Below are 17500 nucleotides of genomic sequence, written 5' to 3'. Positions count from 1 at the left end.
GGGAGAGGGAGAGAGAGAGGGAGAGGGAAAGAGAGAGAGAGAGGGAGAGAGAGAGAGATAGGGAGAGATAGGGAGAGGGAGAGGGAGAGGGAGAGGGAGAGGGAGAGAGAGAGAGAGAGAGGAAGAGGGAAAGAGAGAGGAAGAGGGAAAGAGAGAGGAAGAGGGAAAGAGAGAGAGAGAGGGAGAGAGAGAGAGATAGGGAGAGATAGGGAGAGGGAGAGGGAGACAGAGAGAGATAGGGAGAGAGAGAGAAAGAGAGAAGGAGGGGGGAGATAGAGGAGGAGGGGGAGGGAGAGAGAGAAGGAAGGAGGGGGAGAAAGAGGATGGGTAGGGAAAGAGAAGGAGAGAAGGAGAGAGGGAGGGAGGGAGGGAGAGCGAGATAGGGAGAAAGAGAAAGAGAGAGAGAGAGAGAGAGAGAGAGAGAAGGAGGGGGGAGATAGAGGAGGAGGGGGAGAGAAAGAGAGAAGGAGGGAGGGGGAGAGAGGGAGAGAGGATGGGTAGGGAAAGAGAAGGAGAGAGGGAGGGAGGGAGAAAGAGATGTTAACGACAAGTTACTTTCAGTAGTTACTATATTCATTCAATTTCTTAATTAAATCCGACAAGAAATTAGCTAATTTCTCAATTTTGTAATTATAACACAGATTATTATACGGCTCTTCAGAATGTTCCAAAAAGTACCGTTGATTTGAATGGGCCATCCCTAGGCCATACCCATACATTAATTCCTGCTAACAGACCGCTGCGAAAAGATAATGACCGCTGTCATTGGCAACTGGTTTTGTGCTTCTAATTCACCTCTTTCATATCATTCCGCCAGAAGTCCGGTCATTTTAACGTAACAGACTCATGGTAATTTGAAGTCAGCAAGTAATGGGTTGCTATGCAACACCTGAAACTTCAAAGTTCTATTTGCTTGAAGAACTATTCATTCCTAAACGGGACTCATGAAACGGCAACTAAATCATTAAAAAGAGGTATGTTGGAGGAATGTCTTCTATCGTTTTTGGCAAGTAACCGTATAATAAGCGGGATAATGTATTGTCAGTCGGTCATTCTCCAAAAATAATTCCCTTCAGGAATCGCCCCGTCGGGAATTATTTTTGGAGAATGACCTCCGGACAATACATTATTCCTTACATAAGACAGACAGACAGCGGAGAGATATTCCAACCGTGTCGCTTTCTCGTTCCTGTGTGTCCGTGTGTGTGTGTGTGTGTGCTCACCTTGACCGGGCGTGGCAGGTCGGGCCGTTTGACCCGCAGGTAGATGAGACTGGCGATGGAGAGGCCGATGAAGAGCCAGTAGTTGAAGCTGAAGTAGTTAATCAACTGAAACACGTCCTCCACACACAAGAAGATCAGGGACATACCCCCCTGTGACACACGCACACACACACACACACACACACGCACACAGACACACACACACAGACACACACGCACACACAAACAGACACAGACACACACACACAGATACACACACACACATTGTGAAATTGTGATGAATGCTGAATTCTTTTGTAAGAGAACAGACTGGTGGTAGACATGAATCTACTAAAACCTCTCAACATTAGATAGACAGACCGTTACAACACACACACACACACACACACACACACACACACACACAGAGCCTCTCTACATTAGATAGACAGACCGTTACAACACACACACACACACACACACACACACACACAGCCTCTCTACATTAGATAGACAGACCGTTACAACACACACACACACACACACACACACACACACACACACACACACACACACACACACACACACACACACACACACACACACACACACACACACACACACACACACACACACACACACACAGCCTCTCTACATTAGATAGACAGACCGTTACAACACACACGTAGGTCATTAAAGTTAGCAATCAAAAACACAAGTCCCTGTCCAAGTTAACTGGAGGCAGGTGTCGTGTTCCCTGGTTATGGCAGTGATAGATCGCCCCCTGGAGGACTTACATTGAATAGCAGTGCAGGGATGGGGGTGTAACGCTGCACATGGATCATGGAGAGCATGTTGGGTAGGTGGCCCTCCCGAGAGCCCACGAAGAACAATCTAGAACACACACACACATGTTTATCACAGGAGGAATTATCTAAAGATCACAGACATGTTACCACAGGAGGAACCATCTAGAAAACAGAAAAGAAATTCCCATTACTGGAGCCCAGAAGAACAAAGCATCTAACTACAGAGAACTTTCTGGAACACAGATTAGCCTACAGGGAACATTCTAGAAGACAGATTACCCTACAGAGAACATTCTAGAAGACAGATTATCCTACAGAGAACATTCTAGAAGACAGATTAACCTACAGAGAACATTCTAGAAGACAGATTAACCTACAGAGAACATTCTAGAACACAGATTACCCTAAAGGGAACATTCTAGAAGAGAGATTAACCTACAGGGAACATTCTAGAAGAGAGGTTTGGTATTTAGTTTTTCTATGAGGCTGACTAATGTGTGTATGTCAGAGAGTTAGTGAGGCTGAGAGAGGACAGAGAGACAGACAGACAGACAGATAGACAGATAGACAGATAGACAGATAAACAGACAGACAGACAGACAGACACGGACACACACACACACACACCTGGAGGCAGCGATGATGGAAGAGTTGAGACCCCCGTAGCAGGAGATGGCGACTGACAGAGGGATCAGCCAGCGAGCCCAGCCCAGCACCTCATCAGCAAACGTCTACAACACACACACACACACATCAATTCAACTCGCATAGTCCAGGACCACCTTATGAACCACACACGCACACACACTCTCTCATTATAAAGGGAACATCTCCAGCTCATTTTCCAGGCAGACATTAGGGCGTCATTGATTTAATACTCTCTCTTTCACACACACACACACACACTCACACACACACACACACACACACATTATTAAAAAGCTCATATTCCCAGGCCCATGTGTGAGCACTGAGCCATAGATGATCATCCTGTGATGAATAATGTGACGACTGTTATGGTCTCACTTCCTGCCTCAGGCATCAGACCCGGAGACGGAGCCGACTGCACACACACGCGCACACACACACACACACGCGCACACACACATCCCTCATAAACTCATGAACTTATAAACTCACTTAATGGGGTTGGCAGAGTGCGACGGTATGATGTCTGTGACGATATGACTGCAATACAAATGAGTCTCTCAGCACGTTTGAGTATTTCAATTATGAGAGTGTGTGTGTGTGCCTGTATGAAGTAGTAGTGTGTGTGTCTGTGTACGTGTGTGTGTGTGTGTGTGTGTGTGTGTGCCTGTATGAAGCCGTGTGTGTGTCTCTGCTGGATTTCAGGAAATGGGAGATAACAGCATCAGTTCGGGAAATAGGATATCTGGCAGATTGACCCGTTTTGCTGAGTCACACACACACACACACACACACACACACACACACACACACACACACACACACACACACACACACAGTACTCATCACCATGGTAACCACATCACTGACCCCCTGCTCCACATTCCCATGGCAACAGTTTCCCCGGTACTCCTCTCCAAGACAACATCACTGCCTATGACAACCATACCTTTAACTCCATCTCCACCTCTACTCATCACTATGGCAACCGCATCCCTGCATCACTCACCACGGCGACGGCCTCGCTGCCCAGCACCATGTCCATGTTCATGACCGTGTAGTAGGCCACGTTGGTCAGGATGTAGATCACCGTGACGATGGGCATGGAGATGGCGATGGCCAATGGGAGGTTCCTGTGGGGTCAGATAGAGGTCAGATATGGGCAGCAGCAAAACAAAAACAACTAATCTGCCGCCTGTGTGATGTGTGTGTGAGTGTGTGTGTTGTGCAAGGTGACAGGCCCTAACCCTAGATAGAGGTCAGATATGGGCAGCAGCAAAAACAAAAAACACAACTAATCTGCCGACTGTGTGAGTGTATGGGCCCTATCTTGCCGATCAGAAACGCAAGTAGGACGGCGCCAAGCGCAAGTAGCTGTGTGGGCGGCTCTATGGCGCAGTTGCTATTTTAACGGCGGAAAAAACACACTTGCGTCCAGCGCAAGTGTCAAAAGGGTTGGTCCAAAGGAGGTTACTCAGCCATAGGTGTGGTTTGGGCGTAATATGCAATAAACCAATCCGAGCGTCATCTCACATTCCCTTTAAGAGCGAGGAGCGCATAGTCCATAGCGGCTTGTTATTTTGATGGCGGAATTACCTGGTGGAAGACCGGAAAAGTTCACAGCCGAGGAGACCGACGTGAGATTTACACCAATTTTTTGGCAAGCCATATATAATTACAAGGAAAATAAAGTATTTACCACTTGAGGAAATCATTGTGATATCCATATCCAAGATATTTTAAAAATAGGCATACATCTAGCGTAGCCTACACATTGACCCAAATGATTCAGGTTAATTGAAGCTGCGTGACATTTGATTTATTGTATGGCTTTGTAAAAAGCCGGGAGATAGATATATATGGGGTTGCGAGAAACCCTCCAAAAGTAAGCAAAGTCAAGCAAGCATGTCAAGATATTGCCGTGATTGTTTCTGCAACGGGGCACCCGAAAACGTTGCCGAAAACGCTATAATGACGTCCGGAGACGTGGGACATCCAAACTGGAAGGTAACACACGTTCTCGTGGCTTCACGGGAGGTGGATCTGCCTCGACCCAGGATCTGACGGCAGCAGAGGACATCGCCACGTCTACCCTCACGCCTGAGAGCCTGCAGGGATTTGGGGGCATGGAAATCGGCACCCAAGCCAGTGCACCAGCTGACCAAACCCAAGGTACATAAATAAAGTCCACATACACAGAGATGAGTTTACAAGATTTATAATAATACTGGCATTAAATAAATGCAACAAAGCCATACAATAAATCAAATGTCACGCAGCTTCAATTAACCTGAATCATTTGGGTCAATTGTGTACGCTAGATGTATGCCTAGTTTTAAAATGTCTTGGATCACAATGATTTCCTCATGTGGTAAATACTTTATTTTCCTTGTAATTATATATGGCTTGCCAAACAATTGGTGTAAATCTCTCGTGAAGACGACAGAAGTAAAGTGTAGCCTATAGGTCCTATACTGTGCGGGCAAGCACATGCGCCCTTAAAATAGCGTTCTGAATACGCGTTACAGACTTTAGACATTGCGCCTCACATTAGACCAGCTTTTTTTTGGTCAATGGCGCACGGCGCACAGCGTTGTTTTGAAACTGCAAAATACCACTTGCGCCAGAGAAACGCCTTCTCTGTTCCGCCCCCGCCCATGTCGACGCAAGTTCATTTCGAAGCGCGCCTCTGGAGGAAAAATCGCGCTGTGCGCCGGGTGCAAGATAGGAATTATACATGCGTCGGTGACAATGTCAATTGCGCTGGGTGCAAGATAGGGCCCTATGTGTTGTGTGTGGTGTGTGTTGTGTGTGTTGTGTGTGATATGTGTGTGTGCAAGGTGGCCCTCAGAAGAGTGTGAGCCATGCAAACACACACACACACACCAGCAGGTGCCTTGAGAAGAGTACACGCCGGTGTACACACACACACACACACACACACACACACACACACACACACACACACACACACAGACACACACACGCCTTTGTACACACACACACACACACACACACACACACCAGTAGATGCCTTGAGAAGAGTACACGCCTGTGTACACACACACACACACACACACACACACCAGCAGGTGCCTTGAGAAGAGTACACGCCTGTGCAGACACACACACACACACACACCAGTAGATGCCTTGAGAAGAGTACACGCCTGTGTACACACACACACACACACACACACACACACACACACACCAGCAGGTGCCTTGAGAAGAGTACACGCCTGTGCAGACACACACACACACACACACCTCTCTGGGTTCTTGATCTCCTCGGTGATGAAGTTGAGTGTGTCCCAGCCAGAGTAGGAGTAGAGGGCGGAGTAGAGAGCCAGAGCCATGTCACCAGGGTTCCACTTAGAACCCTCAAATGAGTCCTCAAAGTTCTGGGTCCACCCTGCGCGTAAACACACACACACACACACACACACACACAGGGAGGTCAGAGACTGATGCACACACAGCGATTGACAAACACAGAGACTGATACACACAGAGAGACTGACACACACACACACACACACACACACACACACACACAGATCATAGACTGACACAGGATATCAACCCCCCCTCTCTCCCTTCTCCTCCACCTGGGTGTGTGTCTTACCCTGTGTTAGTCTAACCAGCTTTAGGGTGTGTGTGTGTGTGTGTGGGTGTGTGTGTGTGTGATCTTACCCTGTCCTAGTTTAACTAGTCCAACGATGATGATGATGATGAGGGCCAGGACCTTTGCAAACGTGGAGACGACCTGCAGGATGGCACCCCATTTGACCTTCATGCAGTTCACAAAGGTCAGGAGGCCTGAGAGAGAGAGGGAGGGAGAGAGAGAGAGAGAGAGAGGGAGGGAGGGAGGGAGAGAGAGAGGGGGGGGAGAAAGAGAGAGAGAGAGAGAGAGAGAGAGAGAGAGAGAGAGAGAGAGAGGGGGAGGGCAAGAGAGAGAGAGGGAGGGGAACAGAGAGAACGAGGAGAGAGAGAGAGAGAGAGGGAGAGAGAGAGATAGAGAGAGAGAATCATTGAATCATCAATCAGGGGAATACAAAACATCAAAATAAGAAAATCTAAACAACAAGAGCCCATCATCCTGCCCTGATCCTGAGTGTGTGAGTGTGTGTGTGTGTGTGTGTGTGTGTGTGTGTGTGTGTGTGTGTGTGAGTGTGTTGATGGAACTGGAATTATTGTTATTATTATAGGTAAAGATGTACTTCTCTGTATCTACAACTCACTCTGATTGTGTACTGGGTCTGCCTCTCACTGAGATCCAATGCAAATGACATGTGACCCTCCCCCCCCCTCTTCCTGCTAGAGGCCTTGTGTCCTGGCATCATCCCCCCATAGGTGTGGCCCTTCCCCTCTCCCTTTGTACTTCAACCTGAATTGTATAAATGCAATAGCCTACTGCTATTCAGGTTAGACCGTTCTTGAACCAACAGCGAGAGGGGTCTCCATGCTGCAATACAAGCCAACTGAAACTGACTCTGCCTCCGGTCCATTCTTCAACTTTAGCGCGCTTTATTAATATTCTATTAGTGTGTGTGTGTGTGTGACTCATCAAGAGCCTATCATCCTGCCCTGATCCTGAACCTGTTGTATTAGACTCCTTACCCCTTCCTGCCCCATCGGGGTAACTAATGCTTTCTGCCCCCGGGGATAATGCAATTAAAGACACAAGCATGGCTATTAGGCTCATCGTTAGGCTGCTTATTCTAAAAAAAAATCATGCAGTAACCATGACAACCATGATGAAGGCTGGACTAATGCCTGCATCAGGACCACAGGTCATCCCTTTAAGGCTAAACTAATGCCTGCATCAGGACCACAGGTCCTTCCTGGGTCATCCCTTTAAGGCTGAACTAATGACAGCATCAGGACCACAGGTCCTTCCTGGGTCATCCCTTTAAGGCTGAACTAATGACAGCATCAGGACCACAGGTCCTTCCTGGGTCATCCCTTTAAGGCTGAACTAATGACAGCACAGGGTTCCCACACTTGCCTTGAAAAAAAAATCCCACACTCCCTACTGATTTTCCAGGTACCATATTAAGTGATGATCTATAGGCCCCTGAAGCTTTCCGCCCCCATCCGCAACCCTCCCCTCACACACACACACAACCCCCTGTCCCAGGGACCACCATTCTCACTAGAAAGTACTTTGCGGCCCACTGATGTGCCTGCACGCATGCCTGCATCAGGACCACATGTCCTTCCTGGGTCATCCCTTTAAGGCTGAACTGATGCCAGCATCAGGAGCACAAGTCATCCCTTTAAGGCAAGGCAAGGCAAGGCCTTCAGGAGCACAGGTGAGCATCAGGAGCACAGGTCATCCCTTTAAGGCTAAACTAATGCCTGCATCAGGACCACATGTCCTTCCTGGGTCATCCCTTTAAGGCTGAACTGATGACAGCATCAGGACCACAGGTCATCCCTTTAAGGCTGAACTGATGCCAGCATCAGGACCACAGGTCATCCCTTTAAGGCTGAACTGATGCCAGCATCAGGACCACAGGTCATCCCTTTAAGGCTGAACTAATGACAGCATCAGGACCACAGGTCATCCCTTTAGGGCTGAACTAATGCCTACATCATCTGAGAGAGAGACTGTGTGTTTGTGTGAGTGTGTGTGTGTGTGAGAGAGAGACTGTGTTTGTGTGAGGGTGTGTGTGTGAGAGAGAGACTGTGTGTTTGTTTGAGTGTGTGTGTGTGTGTGTGTGTGTGTGAGAGAGAGCGACTGTGTGTGTGTGTGTGTGTGTGTGTGTGTGTGAGAGACAAAGTGCTGAAGAGCTGTAGGAGGAGGAGCACCAGAGGCAGGAAGGGGATGTCCCAGCGGGAGCAGTGTTGCTAAGGAAACACCTGCCACAGAGCTGCAGACACACACACTCACACACACACACACACACACTCACTCACTCACTCAAACACCTGCCACAGAGGTGCAGTCTCACACGCACACACACACAAATGCCACACACACACCTGCCTCAGAACTACAGTCTCACACACACACTCAAACACCGGCAACAGAGCTGCAGACACACACACACATTTCATAATGTTTGAAGTCAGTCTTCAGTGAGAGAACACAGACACACACACACACACACACACAAACACCTGCCACAGAGCTGCAGACACACACACACACACACACACATTTCACAATGTTTGAAATCAGCCTTCAGTGAGAGAACCCACAAAGACACACACACACACACACACACACAGACAAACACAGACACACACCCTGACCTCTAATCATTGTTCAGAGCTTCACAAGAATGTTCAACAATTTATGTTCAGCCATACACTCACTCTCACTCAGTCCAGTTTACAGACACAACTCAATCGGGTCAAAAGCACCCTGACCCAACAGGTTTCAGGTCATTAGGAGTTCTTCTGAGTTCTGACCCAACAGGTTTCAGGTCATAAGCAGTTCTGGCGTGGCCTACTCCATTGTGTTTAATTCGCTGCGTAACCAATATGCTTTTACTTCCTGATGTGAATGAAATGATACATGATCTAGTATTACTCTTCCTTTATTATACTATTATTATTATTATTCCTTCTGAATGTGTGTCCCCCTCCCTGAAGGAAGGGGTTTGACTATGTATGTGTGTGTGTGTGTGTGTGTGTGGTGACGGAAGGGGTTTCAGTATGCAGAGCCATTCCAGAGAGGTCGTTTGGTCGGCTCCCTGGAATCTGGTGCTGTGGCGAACACACACACACACACACACACACACACACCTCCCTGGAATCTGGCGCTGTGGCTCGAGTAAAGATTGACTTTAACAGGCATCTAAAGAAGGTGCTGGCGCACTTTCCCATGCAGGTGTCAACTTACTCACACTGTGTCCCTGCCAAACAAACCAAGCCCACGGCAGACCTACTGCTAGTCAACTACTCCACTATTACAAACACACACACACACAGAGAGAGAGAGAGAGAGAGAGAGAGAGAGAGAGAGAGAGAGAGAGAGAGAGAGAGAGAGAGAGAGAGAAAGGAAAAAAGAGAGAGAGAGCGAGAAAGAAAGAGAGAGAGAGAGAGACACACTGTAGGCAGATTAGGTCAGTAGATTAGGCCTACAGATATCAGTTTTCCTAGTCTTGCCTTGGCAGTCACAGAGTGTGCAGCAGGTCTTGGACATAGGGGGATACACAGATCTGGAAACAGTGTTCACAGACTGATCCTGGTCACACTGGCGTTATCTCAGACCGCGTTCATGATGATTTGTGCTTCCTTAAAACATGCAGTCACCAGAGATAAACTGCATGCCACACACACACACACACACACACACACACACCACCAGAGATAAACCAGAGGATGATTTGCACTCCCTAAAAACATGCTGAGTCAGGCTGTGCTACACATACCTCCTTATGGCTAAACATACCTGCTTATGGCTAAACACGGGCACCAGAGCTAAATGGGGGCAGAACAGCCCCAGAGCGGACATGCTAGACCCATAGAACTAGAAAGAAGAAATGTAATGCCGTGTACGGAACTGCCTATTCCTCCCACAAACGGATCAATCTAATCTCTAATCTTTATAGATTGAATTGATCTACCAAATAACAAACAAAAGCAGTCATTAATTACCCATTCTGTAATTCACTTCCTATTCCAATGTGACAGACAAAAGAATAGAATGTTAGGGATACGAATTCTATATTATGTTCCAGGGTCACAGACAATAGAATAGAAGGTTGGGAATATTCTATTCCAAGGTGACAGACAATAGAATAGAATGTTGGGAATATAAATTCTATAATCTATTCCAAGGTGACAGACAATAGAATAGAATGTTGGGAATATAAATTCTATTATCTATTCCAAGGTGACAGAAAATAGAATAGAATGTGTGGAATATGAATTCTATATTCTATTCCAGGGTGACAACCACAATAGAATAGAATGTTGGGAATATAAATTCTATTTTCTATTCCAAGGTGACAGACAATAGAATAGAATGTGTGGAATATGAATTCTATATTCTATTCCAAGGTGACACAGACAATAGAATAGAATGTTGGGAATATGAATTCTAAATTCTATTCCAGGGTGACGCAGACATTAGAATAGAATGTTGGGAATATGAATTCTATATTCTATTCTTCTGAGGGTGTGAGGGTGCGCTCTTGAGCTCCAGTGCCCAGGTGTCCCCGGGCCAGCCTTTGGATCACAGCACAGCTGCCCTCTGAAGCTCACACACACACACACAGCTGCCCTCTGAAGCTCACAGACACAGACACAGACAGACACATCACTGTCTCACCCCACACCAGAACTCTCTCACCCCCCCCCCCCCCCACGCCAGCACCCTCTCACCCCGCGGGGGCTTACCTATGATCATGGCAGCGATGATGCGTACAGCGTGGTAGGGGGCGGGGCATGACGTGTAGAAGGGCTGCACCAGGTAGAGGGAGAAGGTGAGGGCGATGACGGCCTGGCACGCTGGCTCCACGATCAGTAGCGACGTCCAGAGGCGGATGAACGCCAGGAAGCCCCCGAAGGCCTCCAGGATGTAGGCGTAGCTGGCGCCCGACTTGCGGATGGTGGTGCCCAGCTCGGCATAGCAGAGCGCTCCGAACACGGAGAACACGCCGCCGATCGCCCAGATGACCAGCGAGAGCCCGTAGGAGCCGCTGTGCTTCAGGACGCCCACCGGGGACACGAAGATGCCCGAGCCGATCATGTTGCCCACGATCAGACACACGCCGTGCAGAAGGGAGATCTCCTGCTTCAGACGCATGCCCTCCCCAGAGGACGAGTCCGTCGCCGAAACAGAACCCCCGCCCATCGCTACACTCGGACTGGACCGGAACACTCGCCCACACACACCCTAACTGGGCAGGAGAGGGTAGAAGAGAGGGAACCACGGAGAGGTTTCTATGTGTGTGTGTGTGTGTGTGTGTGTGTGTAGTACACGGAGGTCTGTACTGACGAGGTCTACACTACAGGGGACCCTGCTACACTGGAGAAGAGAGAGGGACAGAAGCCTGCGGTGTGTGCGTGTGTGTATGTGTGTGTGTGTGTGTGTTTGGAGAGGGGAGAGGAAAATAAACCTGCGGTTTAAGGGAGGAACTATAGAATGGAGGGCGTGGGGGGGGGGGGGGGGGTAAGGGGAGCCGGTAATCAGGCCAAACTGGATTCGTCAGCTGAAGTTTATCACCATGGTTACCAGTGTCCTGGCTTCTGGCTGGAGATCTGTGGAGAAGGGAGAGGAGAGATGATCAGATCAAACAGGCATGTGCTGCTGTATACAGGACAGGGTCATTACCACATATTACACACAGGAAGCACAACAGGCTCATTATTCCTAACTAACCTCATATATCTCTCTTCTCTCTCTCTCTCTGTCCTCCTCCTCCCCCCCCCCACACACACACACACACACACACTGCACAGTAACAACAGGTCCCCAACATAATCACGAAGTCAGACGGGTCTACACAAAAGGTAGTCCATTCTCCCTCACATCTCTACACAAAGGTAGGACTTAATCTCTTTCTCCCTCTTACTCAAAGGTTGTACTTAATGCAGCAATAAGAAGTTCTGTTCCAAAACTACCAAGCTAACTACCTATAAGGCATGCAGAAAACCTTGCAGACACCACCAACAGCCAAGCTGACACTGATAGAAGCTTGCCAACACACTAACTGGTGTCTTTTGGCAGCATAGCTGGCAGTGTCATGCTGTGAAAGCTTTTCTTCCATTCTTGCAGGGCGTTCCTGCCTGGAACACAAACCTACGTAGGGAATATCCTGGATGGCTAGTGGGAAAGGCACAGGTGTTTCTCTGGCCTTCACGTGGTGAGATAAATTCAGTTCAGTATAGTATATTTGGTTTATTGTGCCCTCCAACTAACAATTGTCTCTCTGTGACCAGAGCTTAGCAAGAACAGGCACTTACGGCGGTGCCACAAACTGGTCAAATGGAATGTGAGCTATGCTACATTGTAAGTTATAGCATGGCCTCTGGAGGTCAACTAGTCCCTGAGAAACAGAGGTGCAGAGACTTCACACATTAATGTCTTATTGCTGAGAACAGGGTGTAGGAGCTAAAACATCACGTCACATATCCCATGACCACCTGTGTACCACGAGGGGCCCACGAAGTGACATCAGTGAGGATGGACTTTAAGGAGAGTATTTTTTTCTTAGGACTCATCAGAAATCCCAGGTTCTCCGGCCAATGGTTGACTCCAAAATATGCTATATACCATTGCTGTTTATTTGTGCCACAATTTACAAAGTAAAGCTCTACCTTGTTACAACAAAACTTCGTACTGGCGTAAGCTATTTCCATAGTCCTGAACCAACACGAAATACTCTTACAGCGTGACTTAAAAAAATTATTTCAGGATGGTACCAAAACTAGTTGCATATAAAACAATTGTTGCATAGTGTTACTTTAATATCCCTCTCACACAAAGGTAGTTCTGTAGGACCGGACCTGGAGTGGACCCAGGCCGTACCAGACTCCTTGTTGTCTCTTATCGAGGACACTCACTCCATTTTGGCCATAAACCGCAGTCAAGCCTCACAAAGTGATCTGCATCTTCAATCCACTCAGATACTTTTTTTTCATTTAAATGTAGTCTTTCATCACAGTAAATCATCTCTGACCATCTTAATTTAGAACAGGCAACAGTCTTGGTCATATACCTGCGTATACCCTGGACTACACCACCGATCTGGGTGGAAGATGACCAAACAAATGGCCTGCACAAACGGGTCTGTTTTTCGCTAATGACAGTGGCAGAGGAACTCGGTCATCAATTTCACTTCTGAAATTCACTTAGGACAAACCGCCTGGACGTTGCCCGTCAATCAGATTTATGACGTCTGTTCGGGGACACCTGGCACTGGTTGCTAGGGAAACCAATAGAAGACACACCAGGACATATCGACCCATTCGGTCGGTATTGGAGGATACAACATGCGTATTATCATGTTGCTATCAAACAAATAGATTGTAGGTTTTTGTTTCATGCCTACAGAGTTGGTCAAATTATTCACAGCTACAGTTTGTACCTCTTTGCAGTAGAGTCGCAGGGTCACGTGGAAACAGTGTTCATACTAATGATTAGAATCAGCGCCGTTGGGACTCGAGGGGTATTTAACTGCTGCTCGTGCCCGCTCTAAAGAAAATGTGCCATGCGTAAAAACCACCTGCCTTGCGCCTGTATATGCAAAACATTGGTTATATATACTATCACGAAAACCGTTTGAAGTTTTAAACAATAAAAAAAATATCTACTTTTATTTAATTTGTTAGATTTATAATCTGCCGGAGTTCCACGAGTCACGGCTTTGCGCCGTGCCATACCAGAACATTCCGTGTGTGTGTGTGTGTGTGACGGCTGTCACGTGTTAATTTTCATTTAGTAGCCTACAGCTGTCACGTGTTGATTTCCACTGTTCACAGGTAGATGCGCCCATGTTTACAGGTAGATGCGCCCATGTTTACAGGTAGATGCGCCCATGTTTACCGGTGTATCAGGCGGAAGGAAAGCAGTTACCAGTAAAGATGTTTCAATAGTCATATTGACATCATACCATCAACATGACATAAGCTGACATCTTTCACTGTAGTTTCATGTCTGGGCTATACGTTGCATGCATGCGCATACATGTTATGAAAGGGGAGAGTGCAGTCTACGTGTGTATTATATAGTTAACAAAAGTAGCCTATAATTGTATTATGTCGATAAGTAAGTAGTTTTCCGTTGATCTCTCCCTGAACGAGGGCAATAAGTAACGTGACTACAGATTCCTGGGCACAACTGGTAAGCTTTCTGGTCTCCACTTTTTGGACCACTGGTGACGAGCCGATTCAGTTCCCGCATAGCATCCGCCACGCATACGATTGGGCAGAAGCTGATGCCTGTGCTTAATCCCGTTGCCCGGCGTTGGAGTTGTTGACAACAACCGACAACTCTTGGCGTGTTTATCTGCCCATTGATGTGTGACATTACGCGGAGGTGGCGGGGCAGTAGCAGAAAATAGTAAAAACAGGAAACTGAGAGTGGGGGGGGGACATGACATACATCGGATTTCCTCGGAAACCATGCTTGCTGGCTTTACACACGCTACAACTGCTAGCTAGCTGGGTGGGTGGTTTAAGTCACCCTTTCTTATACTAGTTAGTCGCATCTAATGAACCATAACACCTTCTGAATCCCACTTAGAGCAAATACCGCTTACGTTTACCACGGCAACACGGAACTGATAGAGTTGGAATGGTCATCCCAACGTTACTCGAGTTGGCTGCTTAAATGAATCACTATGAAACGCTAGCTAGCCAGCTAGCGACATACCAAGCATGCTGCCAACAAGCAGCCGTCTTGGTGTCACATCAGCACCTCTCCATAGATGTGGGTCATTTAACCGGCTAACTTAAATAGATCATGTTATGGTTATCATCGCTATGGTTATCATTTAAATAACAGATCCTGCAAATTACCTCAACATTTCTGTGCTGCATTTCAGGTAACCTACAAACATTCCTACAATTCCTACAACTTAGCAACAGAAGGCATCATTAAGTAGCAACTTGGCTATCTAGCTAAACATTAACAAAGTAACGTTAACACCAAACCTGCATTGATGTTATTTACCACTTATGAGACATTAAAAAGAGATTAGTCGATAATACAGATATCCAGTGTCTCGCCAGCCGACAACCTTACCTTACTGAACAAAGAACAGAACATCTTCCTCAGTGAACTTCGCTGGTTATAAGATGACGTTAAGATTCTCACTTGGCTATGAACTCCTACAGTCTTTACTCATGCTGCGTGGCTGACGACATCGTTAAAAACGATGTAGGAGGAGATCCCTGACGTCGCACCGCTCAAAACTACACGCCACTGTAGGACAGACATCGTGGTAATTTCATTTGACAAGGAAATGAGGGCGTTAAAAATACACTGTCGTCCCTGGTCTATTATATTGTATAATATCTAGTAGCCTATGTAGTTATTGTTGTATCTCACATCGTCTCTAGAGGAGCGCACTTTGTCAACAGACCCCTGCGGACTGCATTAAGTAAAATTAAATCAAATGAAGGTTATAGTGACTGAGCCGCGTAAATCATGAGACAGAACAATCTCACCTCTTTAATCAAATCAGCAAAGGCGTCGCTTTACCAGGGCGGGTATTTCGGAAAAATATATCTATCCATTGGAATACCAGCAGATTGAGCTGCCAAGGCAATCAACGTGTCTGTTCTGGGTGGATTGTGGCTTTTAAAAACCAAAAACCCTTCTGAAGTGGCTAAGCCCATGCTTTACCTGTGGCTGTGGGATTTTAAAATAAAGGGCTTCTATGCATAAGCAGAATCAGTTTACTCTGATGCTAATTGACTCAATAAATGGCAGTGGAGGCTTCACTGTCCCATACCTCACAGCTGTGGTGGTAAGTATCTGCTGTGACTGAAAACCCGTAATGAAATAATAGCTACTCTAAATCACATCAGCGGTAAACGGAAATGCGACTCTGCTGAAAGGCAAGTTGGAGGGGCATTACTGGTGGCAGGCAGCAGTGAGTCCATCCAAGTAAATGCACATCATCAGACTGTCAAGCCCTGCGGAAGTGCTTCCTGCCGCGCCCCGTCTACTTAGAGCTGTCCGGTTTGAGGATGTCATCCCTGCTCTGCCCGATGCAGGAAACACAGGCATACCACCTTAAAGGTAGAGTATGTGTTTCTGTCCAAAGGAAACACAAGCATACCACCTTAAAGGTGGGGTCTGTTATTCTTGCAAAAGGTTGTTGATATTTGACCTCAGCCGGCCAATCAAATTACACACCTGCCAGCTATGCTTATGAATCAATGTGTTAATTGGCTGGAATTGTCTACACTACTGTGACCGAACACCTACGCTTTTTGGAGCAACCACACAGAATGGACCCATTGAGAAACAACTTGCTGAATTTGGCCAAAAGTTCATTGAAATAGAATCATGTCCTCACCTTTAACTCCCTGGTTAGGCTACAAAGCATCTGCAGACGGGTCCACCCCATTAGAGGTAGCCTAATCAGTCGTCACATCAGGCTAGTGGTGCAAGCAGCAGCCCCGACCATGAACGGGGACCCGGGTTTGAATCCGACCCGCTGTCATTTCCCAATCCCACTCCCCACCTCTTCTCTCCAGCTCATTTCCTGTCAAACCTTCACTATCCTATCCGATTAAAGGCAAAAAGCCCCCCCCAAAAATGAACCAGTCGTCACATCAGGCTAGTGACCTCCTCACTGTCAAATGTCAGTTATTCACCTCAGACAGAAGCAACACTGTTGTCGTTATGAGTGGTTGTAAACTATAAGATAAGTCTTGTTATCAGTGCAACCATACAGACAGATAGGCCTAGAGAGGCTGCCGACAGTTGACTTACTTACACTCAGGACGAGTTAAAACAGTGGAGACAGCGTCTGACTGAGGTAGAGATCGAGAGAATGTGCTTCTAAGAGTAAGTATTACACTCTGGACGAGTTAAAACAGTGGAGACAGCGTCTGACTGAAGTAGAGGTCGAGAGTATGCGCTTCTAAGAGTATGTGTTGAAGTGTGCAGTGAAATTTGAAACCATGTTCTTCTTTTCTGTGAAATGCCTTTGGCAATCATGGTGTGTAACATCTGAAAGTCATTGAGTGCTGCCACCCAGTGGTCAGAGAGTACACTACGCCAACCCGGGAGATGGCAGGAAAATGCTTTCTTGATCTATGACACCCCTGAAAGTAGGCCAGACACACACACACACACACACACACACACACACACACACACACACACACACACACACACACACACATGGATAGCTCAGACTC

At 47.1% G+C, this 17500-nt stretch overlaps 1 protein-coding gene across 1 annotated transcript in view; it reads right to left on the bottom strand.

Moving 5' to 3' along the window:
* The window catches only part of LOC308382067 (Y+L amino acid transporter 2), a gene marked incomplete at both ends in the record, with an annotated part of 13800 nt that extends 2326 nt beyond the window's left edge, over nt 1-11474 (bottom strand). Inside the window, 7 exons of the mRNA XM_080859749.1 lie at nt 1224-1373; nt 2000-2096; nt 2639-2742; nt 3669-3792; nt 5930-6074; nt 6356-6481; nt 11018-11474. Coding sequence (XP_080715875.1) covers nt 1224-1373; nt 2000-2096; nt 2639-2742; nt 3669-3792; nt 5930-6074; nt 6356-6481; nt 11018-11474 — 1203 coding nt within the window. The remainder of the gene's footprint in view (nt 1-1223; nt 1374-1999; nt 2097-2638; nt 2743-3668; nt 3793-5929; nt 6075-6355; nt 6482-11017) is intronic.
* Between the last annotated feature and the right edge of the window lie 6026 nt (nt 11475-17500).

This window comes from Sprattus sprattus, assembly GCF_963457725.1.
Source record: "Sprattus sprattus genome assembly, chromosome: 20".
Lineage (NCBI taxonomy): Eukaryota > Metazoa > Chordata > Actinopteri > Clupeiformes > Clupeidae > Sprattus > Sprattus sprattus.
The sequence above is the reverse complement of the archived record's forward strand: the minus strand, read 5'-3'. Positions and strand labels throughout refer to the sequence as shown.